The sequence below is a fragment of the Aedes aegypti genome, chromosome 2 (assembly GCF_002204515.2).
Source record: "Aedes aegypti strain LVP_AGWG chromosome 2, AaegL5.0 Primary Assembly, whole genome shotgun sequence".
NCBI classification, from domain to species: domain Eukaryota; kingdom Metazoa; phylum Arthropoda; class Insecta; order Diptera; family Culicidae; genus Aedes; species Aedes aegypti.
In genome coordinates this window covers 108,003,190-108,018,213 of record NC_035108.1, presented here as the reverse complement: position 1 = coordinate 108,018,213, position 15,024 = coordinate 108,003,190, and the positions used below count along the sequence as shown (strand labels likewise).

Below are 15,024 nucleotides of genomic sequence, written 5' to 3'. Positions count from 1 at the left end.
TCCCACCAATCGGTCGGAAATATATACAACATTTTACTCATATGGAGAATACTATTGATTTTTGAAGATAAACTGTTGAAAATTGGGTGTTTCTAGAATCTAATAGTTAAATCGGCCCTTTCCAAGAATAATTGACAATACGGCAAATTGAAATTTACGGTGGCGATGACGATATCGATGACTGGGGCACTTCTACGAACGCATAAACCATTTCATTCTAAATTATAATTAAAGGAAGGTTGGCGTAGTTAACGTGATGCGGCCGTGTCTTGTACACAACCCCCTCTGATTTTTTTTTTATTTTCAATTTGGTGGATCCGATACTCCAAATACTCTTTGTCGGTTTTCCAACTTGGACATATCGGCTCCGCAAACTGTTGTGCCGCAACAATATCCGGGTTCTATGATTTAATATGATTTCCAGCAGCATTTATAAGCTATAACAAATAGTTCCGGCATCGAAAATAGATTTTAATATCACCGAAGAAAACATGGCTGCAAAAGCAATTTCAAAATTGAGGTGCTACTCGTCAAACCATCTCGCGTATTATTGACTCATTGTAAAACAAATAGAAACTTCTTCATGGGGAATAACTACCCTTTTCGTGACATTTAAAAAATACCTTTTTTTCTGACAACTCAGTACTGGAGTATTTGGAACCCATTTAATGGGTACTTCAGAGTTACAGTGTACACACATTTCACACTGGTCTATCAACTGCAATCAAAAGACAAGGTGCTGAAATATTTTATTGAATATGAAGCCAAGGTAAATTTCATCTCGATTGCTTGAAAGGGAACAAAACTGTGACATGCCAAAGTTAAGCAGTTTGTATGAAAATCGGCTGCAATTATACAGAATAGCACTGTAAATGCTCTGGAATAACAGAAAAGTATACAGCAGTTCTAATTTTTACACATTTTTTCGTAAGAAAAGAATTTTATTGGAATATACTGTTACTTACAATCCATAACAAAATGGAGTCGCCGAAAGCAGTGCGGTAGCTGGGGTTTTCGGGACCCGGTACGGAGTCAATTCGGAGGGTGAGTTTAGGAAATCGCCACTGCCTCTACATCTTCATGATAAAATCACGCCCAACCGGATTACTCAAATACGCATTGCATGCCAAACGAGTGTGCTTCCGGCCCAATCACTTGCTCCTGCAGAAGCAAGGGACACAAATGATGGACCAAACACTACTGACTTGATCACAGCAGGGTGTCTATTCAAAATCAGTTTTCCAAATCCCGGTAATTTCCCGGGTGCGTAAACATTTAAAATTAGACAGCAAAATAGCTCTACGACTCCATAGTTTCCAGATGCTTTTTGATATTTGATTTGACTTTAAAAATATTATTTTTCAAGTTTAAGCAGTAGCATAGTAGCTAGGGGGATGCGGAGGGTGCGGTCCGAAATGGGCCCCGAGTTCATAGGGGCCCCCAAATTGTGGTAAAAATTTCATTTAATAATATGATATTGATTTCTAGAAAACTAACACGTAAACAAGCAGATAAAAATTTAGTTTGAAGGTGACCTTGAATGGAACTTGGCAGGGACCTCATGATCAATGTTATTAGTGATTAGAGTAGCCTAAATACCTATTCTAAATTTATTCTAGATAGGTTGGTTTGATTTTGTAATTCAGACGGATCTACCTAAATGTGCGGGGCCTATGCGGTGTGTATCTAGAACTGATTTGGAGCAGTTGCGATTTCCTAACCTTTAATCTACTTGTTCCACGAATAGAAATACTTGAATTTCATCAACAAATTTGCATGTAATGAATAGAGATTTGTTAGAAAGGACGATTTCAATAATTAACTGTTTTGTTTTATAATCTAAATTTGCCGAAATAGTCATTTTTAGAGTCGTAGAACAGGTAGAAAGTGAGGTTACGAGTCGCCACTGATTTGGAGGTATGTTCTATCTTAAAGTAGCCGATTTTCATTGCAATCATAGTTGAACAAATAAATCAGTTACCATTTTTGGGACATGTGTTGTACATATTCAAGACTAGTAGTAGATTTCATTTCAGAAGTCTAGTCTCTATTTTAGGCAAAATTGTCTTTAAACTCACATTTTTTTCTTAATTCTGCATACAGTGAATCTTGCTTCAAGAGGTTTCAGAGTTACCTTCGGAAACTATTACGCGATTTTTTCACTGGTACCTACTTCAGAAATTTCTTTTCAGATTCCTTGTGGAAAAAAATAAGGTATTCTTCGAGTGATTTATTCAAAGATGTCTTCAGGTATATTTTTGGAATCTCCTTAGGGATGGTACACAAATTATGTCACGCTAAATTTCAAGTTTTTTGACCCCCCCCCCCCCTTTGTCACGTTTTTGTATGAGTCCTCCGAAATTTTTGTAAGGCTTGTCACGCTTGGCTTGACCCCCTCCCCCCCTCGGAGCGTGACGTAAGTTGTGCATGATCCCTTAAGAAATATCTCCATTGATTCCACCACCTCCCAAAAAATCTACCAGTTCCTTTGTTTCAAGGGATGGTTAAAGGGTATTCTTCGTAATTTGCTCCAGGAAATCCATTTGCACTACTTTTCTTACTATTTTGATTTCCCCAGTTGTAACAATAGAAGACCTTCCAAAGTTTCCTACAAGAGTTATCTTATAAAAAATAAACGCATTTGTGGATTTTTTCAGGAAGATCTACGAGAATTCCTATGCCAGTTCCTCCAATCATCAGATGGTAAAATCATTGGATGCATTCCTTGCGCAATTATGATTTACTTAAAAATATTCGGAAAGAATCTTTGAAGAAATTCATGATGGAATCTCTGAAGTCATTTCTATGGCTACCCTTAAAAAATTCTACGTTGAATTTTTGAAAATCTAAAATGAACTCCTGAAGAAATCATTGGAGTTCATTTGGTAATTTATTTTAAGCAAACCTTGCAAATTTGTCGAACTTAAAGGCATTTCTTTCATCGAGAGCTTCAAAATAAATCCCGACTCAAAAACACAACATTGAGAAAATATCCAAACTTTTCTTTGAATATCTAATTAAAGCTGTAATGAATCATTGCTCTCTAGCGCTACTTCGCCAGCTAATATTTCCACTTCCATGTCAATTCACTGCAACTCCTCTCGATAATAAATTAAACAAAGAAGAACTGTAGAGTCTTCAATTGGAATTTTTCTAATAATGTTTTGTAGTAGAAACATATCAACATAAGTTCCAACTCTTTAGTCATAATTCTACATAGCGGAATTTGGGGCAAGTGTGCCACCTTAAGCAAATTGTTCTCTAACTTTGCCTAAAGCTTATAAAATCCACTAATTTAGTCTCATGATGTTAGTTTCACATCTTTTCATAACCACTGTGCCATTTAAAAAGAAAATAATTTCAAAAAGTATTAGTTTTGGAGCTTCTCAAATTTCATCCAAAATAACCTATTTTTCGACACTATGGGGCAAGTGTGCCACCCATATGGGGCAAGACGGCCACCGAATGAACATCGCATGTAATTTTACTTTTAATGAAATTTTCTCTATTTCCTATTAATATTATTTACAAAGTAGACGTTAATCGATAATTTAAAAAATAATTTCAAGTTTACCGTAATAAGGGGTTGCTTTAAAACAAGGCTCAAACCATGCGTAACTCCTTATTACTCAATTCGAATAACTAAAATGGTTATTTTTGTCTCCATTCAATACAATATATGTATTACCCTTATATTACGGCGAAAATGTAAAATATTAAACTAGATCAGCACTAATTAACGGTAAAATATTGATGTAGATATGTAAAACGATACTTAATAAGCCGAAAAACATGTCATTATTCAATATTTTGAGAAAAAATCACTTTGGGGGGCAAACATGTCAGTTATTCCCCTACTATACTTCAGAAACTACTACTAGTGCCTTATTTTGGTTTATTATGATGATTTTGTTGATGATGTTTACATTTTTATAAATTTCACTCGAACAATTTTTGTTTACCAAATAGTGGCACACTTGCCCCAATAAGTATACATTTCAACCAAACTGGATTTCGTATGTAAAACTAAATACATTTTTCTTTCAAATGCCACAAGAACTTACACATTGGAATAGTTTCACGATGTACAGTACGTTAGAAAATTCTGTTAATAATTTACCTTTCACCATGCTATTTAGAAACAAGGAAATCTTATAAAAATCCTCTCAAATTTGGTTGTCTTTGCACAAGTCGATGTGAATACGTGAAAAATAGAGCAATTTTCATCGTATTGTGAACTATAAGGGAACGTATTGTTAAGCTCAAACAGAAAATATATACTGTAGTTTTTATAAAAAGCAGGGGTGGCACACTTGCCTCAAAGTCCGCTAAGCTATTTGTTCAATGTGTATTTCAACATTAGCATCGTGCATTTAGACGGCATTCACCTTAATTTTGAGGGCCTCTTAATCGAACTCCGCACCGTTGGGGCCCGGTGCGGAACACTATTTCATTTTAATGAAATTCTGAGATTTTGGAATTATATATAAAAAAAACTCTGTGTATTTAAATTGAAACTGTGTATTTGAATTGAAACAATGGTTGCTAAAAACGGCAATTTCTAACAAAAATTGCCGATCCATTTGCTTCTCAAAAGCGCTTTCAAAGTTCTGCATTAGATGTGATCCATGGCTGATTTCTGGAAAAATCTTGATCTCATTGGACCCAAGGAGAGATCTTTATGACACTATATTGCCGAAAACACGTGATTGCTCCCTTGCTCAAAAAATGGAATAAAAAATAACAAGCATCTCCTAGGAATCCTTCAAAGATTTTGCCACGAATGTACTGAAAACTAAAAAAAAATTAAGGATCTCACAAGAAATTCGCGAAGAATTGGTTGAAAAATTCGCTGTAAACTTGCAGTGACGTATACAAAATCTCGCCTTAAATCTCACAAAGACTTCACCATACATCACGAACTAGTCAAATTAGTAATCCAAAAATGGCTTCTTCAGGAATTAGTATCAGCGTACCCAGGAATCTGCCAAAAATGAATTCTCAATTAATCTGTCCTTATTTATCATCAACCACTCAGATAACCCACAAAATATCTAAAAAAATCTTTAAGCTTAACGTTTTACCAACCGCTAGGAATTACAAAGAATCTTGAGAAAAATCAGCAAAGTATCTTTGATAGAACCCAATCAAAATATGCTTAGCAATCCGCCCATTACCTTTTCAGTGTTTTTTTTTTCGAAGAACTAACTACCTAGTCTAATACCTGGATAATTATCGCCTTGATTCCCAATAAGATTCCTCCGAGATCTCATCAATAATATGGCATGAATCTCAATAGAAATTCATCAATCGTCTCATCAAGAACCATGTCCGGTGTCCCTAAGTACCCAATTAAAAAAATAGGATCCTGATGATCTGATCATCTGATCAATCTAATTGATATTTTTATCCAAAAATTCACAAAGCATCTTATGCACAAAAACCCTGCCAAAGATCTCTTCAGGAAAAAAATATCAATAATTAATAATGACGTGAATTGCAAATTGTCTTCTTTCGCCCATATAGGTTTTCCCGGTACGTTTTACAATTTCCCGGGTATTTCCCGTATTTTTCCCGGTCAATTGGAATTCCCGTGTTTTTCCCGCTTATCCCGGATTTCCCGGATGGATGGACACCCTGGATCACACCACTTTACCCGGTATATTTTACATAATTTTCCTGGTTTTTAATCCATTCTGTCTAACTATATCAAAATCGTTTCTCTGAAAAGTACCGCCACATTTTTTTAAACCGGTTTAAATTTTTTTAGCTGTTTTTTCATAGTAATTTGATTATTTATAAATACTTAGTTTCACTATCGGAACAATAAGTTGACTATTAGATTGTTCTAATCTATATAGAATCTTATTTTGAAAACTACAGCATGGCATCTGAATCGATTTGTTTCGCGTTCGTCGAAAATCAATGGAGCTCTGGAGCTATCTACCATGGGAAAGAGATGGTTAATTGTGCTAGTAAAACAGATCCTACTCATGACACGACAAGGGTTTAATGTGAATGCTGTTTGAACCATACTTACCAACAATATGCCCTTTCAGCCAAACTCCGAATTTTCATGTTCAAGTTTTACGATCTAGAGAACCTGACAACCGTTCGCGTTGAAAATTTGATGGATTGGTTGCATTCTGGTGATGACAAAACGATTAAAATTTCAGTTCAGAGCTCTGTTTGTTTCTCTAGACTCGTGCTCTTAAAATTTCGAGGTTTGGCTTTGGTTTATAATCATCTTAGGTACATCTTAATGCTGAATCTCTGATAATTTGGCCGACAAAAGCCCCAGATGCCTAGGTAAATAATCAAGATGCCCTAGTAGTTCTTTACCGTAATTTAAGTTATTTCAATTCTTAATGCTATGAATTGTCTTAAAAAAAAAAAGAGTTCTCTAAGTTCAAGGTATGGATGAAACAATGTGGCCTTGTTCCATGGTCATGTAGAAGCACTTACTTAGGGCTCACTCACAATTTTAATAACACCGAAAATTATCATTTTTGACATCCACCCACCTTCTCGTAATGCTTTTTGTATGGATATTCTACACATTTTATAAGAGCTGTAACAACTTGATCGTTATTAAAATCGTAAATGAGCCCTTATTCAAAATTAGATTAGATTAGATCGTCGATTAGATAACTAGTGACATATTACTAGTGCTAAACCAATCTGCAATAAGTAATTAAACTTTGATTCAAAACGGAATTGCGGATGCCTCATGCCAATATCATTAAACATAACTACGATATTCCCGGTGATCTTTTCAAATTCCCGGTTTTCCCGTCTTTTTCCCGGTGGATTAAAATTCCCGTTTTTCCCGGTTCGGTGGCCACAACACAATTATTGACAGATCAAACACTGACCCGACTGATTCTTACCTTCATTGCATCGCTCATCTCCACAAGGGCAAGCAACACAATTGATGGACCAAACACTACTCACTCCTCTATTTATTAAGGCTAGTAGCGACTAAGTGTCCAAATGCCCAAAGGATCTTTAGAGACATAATGCCTGAAAAAAAAAGCCGAAAGAAGACTAAGCACGAACAAGAACAAGAAAATGGATTAAAAAGAGACCGTATCAGGGGTGTGATCCAGTTGACCATCAGTCAATTAATAAAAATATTAATGTACTATTAATCAACATGAATATTTGTGAATAAAATAATGGGCCTTGATTATCTATTTTGTTGAAGTCATGTTTCTCTTTTCATTTAGTAATTTAAATGTCAATTAATGAACAGTAATATGCCGATACGAGCACTTCAGGGCTGATAGCGGCTAAGTATCTTGAGATACCTCATGCCTGAAAAATGAGACGAAAACGAGATTGAACGCTTCAATTCCTTCCTACAGTATTTGCTCGAATCAGCTATTAATTAGAAGATTTCTTTATGAGCACATTGAGGATTTGCTTCACAGATTTCCCAAGGAATTCATTCAGGATTTTCTCTCATTTTCCTTGAATGGTACCTTGAGGAATTGAACCAGATTTTTTTTGAACCCTTAGAAAATTTCCCAAAGATGTCCTCAAAGAGTTCCTACAAAATTTCTCCAGTAATTTTTCCAAGAAGATGCTAAGAATTTTTTAAGAAATTAGAGGGCCGGTGCCATTAGTAGACTACCGAAGCTATAAAAAACATAACAAAATAACGAAAAGTCTTAATAGAGATCTTTCAGCGTCAACAGAAAGATTTTAACTTCTACTATAAGGAAAAAATAAAAAAAAGGAAAAAACTATTTTTTTAAACATAAAATCGCTTGAGCCACTATCGGTACACGTGTTCCAGTAGTTGTGCTAGTGCTCCAGTAGACGACGTTCGGGAATGATACAAGGATTTTTGAACAGAATGGTAAATTTTTACACAGGTTTAACATTTTTCCCTCGGAACAGCAACTAATATCTTCCGAATGAGGTATAAAGATCATGTCTGGGACTTTTCTTCATTTTTATACATACATTTTAAAAACTGCTTCCATCCGTTGATCCACTACTGGAACACAACGGCAACTATTGGTGCAAGGGAGCTAATTTTTTGCGTAAACCCTATTATTTTGACTTTTTGAAAGAATAAAAAGCCGAAATTTGGCAAATCGACTAACCTCTAGTTTAGGATCTATCCACCAAAAATAACAGATGTCATTTTTTTCTAAAAATGTACGTTTTTTTTCATAGTCCAATCTACTGGTACATTACTACCATTGGTACCGGCACCCTATTAGGGTCATTCCAGAAAAAAAAATTAAAGATATCACTGACGAAATACGTGATAAATTCATACAAGAGAGAAGCCTTTCAGAAATCTTCAGATCACTTCTGGATTCCTGAGAAAGTGTTGGAAAAGTTTCCAGAAAAACTAATATAATAGTTATTTCAAAATTTACTACACCAATTTTTTTAGAGGAAAGGAACGAGAGGAGCTACAGGAATAATTGATGTAGCATTTTGTGGTTCTAAATACTAACTGTAGAATGTACTTTCAAAATAATTCTAGAAATCTTTGAAAGAACTTCAAATTTCAGGAGAAATAAATGAGGAATCCCTGGTTTAATAATTTGTGAAATTTTTAGGAAAAAAAATCTTATAATTTTTTTGTGGAATAATCTCTGAAAGAATTTATGGAGCAATTCCTGGGATAAACTGTGAGGTGATTTCTGAAGAATTACCATCAGAAAGATTACCACCGAAATCAATTGTACACGAATTTCTTAAATGCTAGAATAAACTTTTGTTATTTGCCTGGGATATATTCTAGATAGCTTAGTGAGAAATCTGTACAATAATTTCTAAAGGAATCTTTCTAGGGAATCCTGTAAGAATTTAAGGAAGAATTTTCGTTGTATTTCCGTTATTGGTTTGCTAAATGGTTTTCTGGAGCAAATTTTAAAGAAATTCCACTTAGTATATCTTAAGAAATCGTTTAAGGAAAATCAAGACGAATTCATGGGAGAATTACTAGATACATTTTTATAACAATTTCTGAAGGGATCCCCGGAAAAGTTTTCGTACATACTCCTGAAAAAAGTTCTAAATAAATCTCTGGAAGACTTCTTGGAGGTCTATGAACTTATGGAGTATTCGCGTAGTAATCTCTGGAGCCTCCAAAATTTACATCAATATTTATCGCAATGCAAAAAAAAAGAAAAAGGAACTTTAGATACTGATCGATAGACATATACTTTGATATCTTTCAAGAATGTATAAAACATTGTGTTCAAATATTCATTTTAGCTTTTCGGCTTGGTTCAGCAGCTTATAATAAAATGTTCCCAAACTTGTTTCTGGTTTCCTAAGGCTCAAGACCGGATATTGGATTATGGATGAAACAATGAAGAACGTATATTTGATTATGAAGCAAGAGACGATGTGTCCATAACTGTTCTCGAACTAGTAAATGTAATAGAACCAGTGGCGTTGGAAGATGAACTCGAAACAACATTAGACCATCCCGATGAAGCGTGCTTTCTCAATACCCTCTTGGCATAAGGATTACCAAATATCGTTGTAAGCTGAAACAGAGATAGATTTAAGCGCTAAGCCTTTTGTGGAAGATCTACCAAGAAACGTTGATGGTTTTGCAAATTGTAATGACAAAAAGTTTTGGGAAAAGGCGATGGACGATGAAATGAAATCTTTACTGAAGTCTGAAACATGGAAGATGGTCCCACGGCCGACTAATAGGAACATTGTGGACTGTAAATTGATATATCGAATCAAGCGTGATGAGAATGGAAACATCGATCGTTATGAGGCTCATTCAGTAGCGAACGGCTACTCACAAAGGAAAGATTTCGACAAAAAACGAGTCGTTTGCCGTATTGTATTCTCGTTACTGGAGCAAACGTCTCGCTGTAGTCGAAATCTTTCCTATGTGGATAGATTCTTCTAGCTAATGCTTTTAAAAAATACCACCATATCCATCAAATGGATAACAACTACCGAAAAACTAAACATTACACATACTTTGCAATTGGATTACATGGACAAATTGATGATAAATTTGCGAAAAAGATGCACGTCTTCTCGGTGAGAGGACTCATGGATGCAGAAATTACCCTGAATTCGATTTCAGCTTAATTATCACGTGGTCCTCTTTCGCAAAGCGCACCTCTTTCGGAAGAATTAGATGCCCATCCAAACAGAACCGGTCGTTTGAGAACGTCGCGACCCATTGGAAGCTCGCACTATAGAAATCTCAGCCAGCACGTCGTTGGTGAGCAGTGTGTGGTATTTCAATACATAATAAATAATACGCTCTCGGGCTAGGTTCTTCTTCTTGGCATTAACGTCCCCACTGGGACAGAGCCTGCTTCCTAGCGTAGTGTTCTTATGAACACTTCCACAGTTATTTTCTGAGAGCTTTCTTTGCCAAAGTTGCCATTTTCGCATTCGTATATCGTGTGGCAGGTACGATGATACTCTATGCCCAGGGAAGTCGAGAAAATTTTATTTACGAAAAGATCCTGGGCCGACCGGGAGTCGAACCCAGACACTTTCAGCATGGCTTTGCTTTGAAGTCGCGGACTCTAACCACTCGGCTAAGGAAGGCCCCAAATCTTTGAAAAATTATTGGATATTTTTTAGTAAACATTCCTTCTAGCCAAATTTGATGTGCTAAAATTCACCTCAATACATTTCTAAATAAAATACTCAAGCAACCTCTGATGAAAATTATATGGAGGATCGCTTAACCATTCAAAAATGACCTATTGATGGAACAAACACTTCGTAGACGGTGTAGGTTTATATGGAAATTAGTACGAAGACATTTTGAAAAATATTCCAAACAAGTACGAACTGCACTGCCCATATTCGCATAACAGTCCCATGTTCTATGCGATTTCCTGATATGAAAATACGGGCAGTATAATGTACGTACAAACTTATTATCTCATAGTGATGGTCCATTATTCAAACCCTAATAAAGAAATTTACTGAAGAAACAGTTTTTTTTTTGAGCTAGTTTTTTTTTGCGTGTTTTGCAGGAGTTTGCTGGGCAAAAATCCAATATGAAATTGAATAGTAGCAAACAAAGTTAACGAAAAGCCCTTCTCCCATTCGTCGTATTGAATTACTATCCTCAACGACTGCCTTCACTATGCTTTGGAGAACAAGTTTTCACTATGAGATGATTAGTTTGCACTTAGATTACAGTACTGACGTATTTGGAACATTTCTACTCGAGGAATGTTTAGAAGACCCGCAGGAGTAATCGTTGGATGAAATGTTGGAGAAGTTCCTAGAATAATGCCTAAAGGTGAACAATTTCATAATAATTTTTGAAGAAATTCCAGGGAGTAACCGTGAATGAATTCTTGAAGGACACCATGTGAAAATGCACAAAAAAAAGAACTAGAGAAATCAGCGTATGCCTTTTCGTCAAGTTTCTTTGAAAAATCCTCAACAAATTTCTTTTAAAACTCCGTAACGAAACGATTTGGATTTTCTTGGAAGAAATCGTAGGAATCGTTGGAAGATTTCCTAGAGAAACCGATGGAAGAATAAGTACAGGAATATCTGGAGGAAATCCTGTGGTACTTTGAATGAAAATTATCAGAGTAATCTCTGTAGAAATTATGTACAAAATGCTACTATTTAAGTGTTGTAGGATTTCCTAGAGCAACCTCTGGAGAACTTTCTCTTAGGTTCCATTGCAAGAATGCTGGAAGAATTGGGGAAGGACTCCCTGAAAGTATTCCCGAAAAAATCTCTGGAAAACGTTATGAAGTTTGGCATGTATTTTGGCGCCCTTGGTGGAACCAAGCTTGGTCAACCACACGCTACGGCACTGGTTACATCGTTCCTCCATACAAGGCCATTAAATTACCTATATGTTCCAAATGAACTATGAAACATTTCACGTGAAAAAAAAACTTACGATTTATCAAAAATGGGCTTTTTTGAAGACTATTAAACTATTTAGCTTGCTGGCTTACGAGGAGGACACCAATTTGAATTAACGAACATGCTTCTCTGCTGACTTTAGCATATTCTAGCGAACAGCGACAAAAAAATTGAATTTAAACGATGTGCCGATCGGGCCCGGTTTCAGCGAGGATTACTCATAACAGAACTTACCGATTCGTCACTGTCCGCGTCCGGATCGTGAATTGACGCTGAAGCTGTGCTACTGCTACTACTACTACTTCCACCTAGCCGTTCCGTCACCAGTCTATACATATTCAACCGTTTCATCATGTTCTCGAAACCGGCCACATCCATCGTCATGGAGGTGGAATCGCCAAACTCCTTGAAAATGGACACCATAAAAGTGTCCAACTTTTCCCGAATCACTGCTTCCCGACCGTGATCGTGCTGATCCTCATCCGCGTGGCCGTAATCGTGCCCGTGACTGTGATCGTGATCATGGTCGTGCCCGTGGGTGTGCCGTTTCACCGTGGGCACTTTGTTTACCGCCAAAATGGAATTCATCGCTAACCGAGGATCCGTGCCGGAGTCCAGGGTGGCGTCGTGTTGCTTGCAGGGTAAATGATCGGCACACAGTAAGCACACGACGCACACCGCCATGATGTGCCGTGCCATTTTGTGGCCGCCTTCGAATCGAGCCAGGCTGACGAGTGGTGGGGCTGACCCACTTGGCAGAAGGACGATTTTTTACTTTTCTTCTTAGTGCTTAAGAGTTACGGAAGCAACTGGAAGCTGCTCTGTCGGAAGCCGGGTGTCGACTGCTGGATGCACCCGATCAGTGAAGACTCCTACCAACTCTACTCTCCCGGAGAGTGGGTTGATGTTTCCATTGAGCTAGAAAGGCCGGCCGTCGCGGAAGAAATCTGCAAAATGGAAAGATAAAGATCACATAAGCTTTGATAACCACGTATTGAGATAGGTTCTGTTAGAATGTTGGCCGAAGTTTCAACAGCGATTCTAAGATACCGGCATGCTATAGGTTTTGTTATTACAGCAATAGTTTAAAGCCAAACTTCCAGGTAAGAAGAAATTTTGCGAAGTTTGAATAATTCGAAGTTTTTCATGGAAACAGTAAAAAATCGAATATTTGGAGAATTTCAGATTGGTTCATACACGTTATCAAAATGATTCAAGCGCAATTTTACACGACACGATATTACAATATATTTTTTGCTGTGTATCTTAAGTGCTTATAACTTGACACGAAGAAAAATGATCCACAACTGAAGGATGATTCAATGTACACTCTTGCTCTGGTTGTATCTATATGAATCTTATTTGCTATCATGGAAACAGCATAACTATGATAAGATACTAAAGTGGTAACCATTTATATTGCCATAGATAAGATTCAAAAACCATGTTGAAAAACTGAAATGTATAGACCGTACTCAGTTGTCCTCGAGTGAACAACGGGCATATCTCGATTACAGCGCAAACAACAAAACCTTGCCCTCTCGAACCGTACTGCAATCATGCCTATGTTGCAAGGTCTACTCACCAAACCAAAAACCATATCTAACCAACCACCATCCATACCAATGCGACACAGTTGTTCTACTTCTTCCACGCCCTGGTTTTCCACACTGCTGATAATACCTTATCCACGTGCAGTGCAATAATAATTACACCGACGAGGCCACCGTCAGCAAGAATCGCCGGGTGCGGCGAATTTGCCATGTCAGCGCCAACCGGCAACATCCCCAATATCACAATAATGCCGATGAAGTGACGCCAAAATACTCGTCTTGTAACCCTTCTGCCTGTTCTACCACCCCTCATAGGCTCTATCGATTATTCAACCCGTTCGTCCACCTGACCCACAATGGAAACGGCAATCACCGCAACAGGTGTTTATTGTGGGGTTGTTGACATTTTTTGTACACTGTTCTTCGTTCACTTCCACTTCGCAGTGATTCTCCGGTAAGCAAGTGGTCGATTTTTCTCAGGATGGTGGTTTACAAATAGCACAAAATGTAATACAAATAATGTAAGTTTACGATTTTTTCGAGTTGATTTCACCTGCTTATACGAGAAAAAACGCTTTCACTTAAATTAACCTGGATATATAACGCATTAATCGTGGTTATAGAAAATTGCAAGGATTCTTGTCTAAAATTAATAGTAATTTTATTCGTCATTTGTTCCAATGTTTCAACATTGGATATTCTATGTAACTCATTAGTACTATACCAGGGAGGGAGCTTCAGTATCATTTTCAAAATTTTATTTTGACTTGGCTGGCCTGAAAATTTGTTTGAAGATCAAAACCCATCCCATAGTGCGTTATTTAGTTAATAACTGCCGGTGAAGGAAAAGTAGTTGTACAGGTGAGGGATGGTACACAAATTATGTCACGCTAAATTTCAACTTTTTTGACCCCCTCCCCCCCCCCCCTTTGTCACGTTTTTTTGTATGAGTCCTCCGAATTTTGTGTAAGGCTTGTCACGCTTGGCACCCCCCCTCGGAGCGTGACGTAATTTGTGCATGACCCCTGAGAAACAGTAGTGAATTGTGATATTTTCCTCCGTGAATTGTGTGTGCGATGCAATGGAGAAAATTAAACAATAAAAGAAACGCCAAACACGATAAGCTTCAGCTGCAAGAGTAGTCTTGTTGGGGTGAGCTTTTAAAAGCTTGCATTTCTTGTATGCAATATTGTATGTAAACTTGCAGATGCAGGTTTGGTTAAACTTGTATCGGATCAGTGATCAGTGATTGAAACGCAATGTGGGAGAAAGGCAAAATATTGTTCTGCGTTATTATGTATTATTATTATTACTATTATTTATTATTATTATTTTTATCTTCCCTACTTAAATATCTATGCAATTCGCAATACCCATTAAGTTTAGTTAAATTAGTAAATCATCAAATAGACGAATAAAGTAAACATTAACGACAGTCTTATACCACAGACAAACAGACGTAACACTTAGAACAAATCTCGATCAAAATCATAGTCACGAGGACATGTGCGCCCAATGCTAAAATCGGTGTGTTTGGCCGACGGGCCAACAGATGGCGGTAGTGTGTAAACGTCAAACACGAACAAAAACGATGCAAGCGCTGCGGGTGGCGGAT

At 37.0% G+C, this 15,024-nt stretch overlaps 1 protein-coding gene across 9 annotated transcripts in view; it reads right to left on the bottom strand.

Moving 5' to 3' along the window:
- Positions 1 to 15,024, bottom strand: part of LOC5574062 (zinc transporter foi) — a 120,574-nt gene that overhangs the window by 19,841 nt on the left and 85,709 nt on the right. For all 9 annotated transcript variants that reach the window (XM_021841892.1, XM_021841898.1, XM_021841893.1 and 6 more), the window contains one exon: positions 12,091 to 12,803. In XM_021841892.1, coding sequence (XP_021697584.1) covers positions 12,091 to 12,555 — 465 coding nt within the window. In that variant the 5' untranslated portion in view covers positions 12,556 to 12,803. The remainder of the gene's footprint in view (positions 1 to 12,090; positions 12,804 to 15,024) is intronic.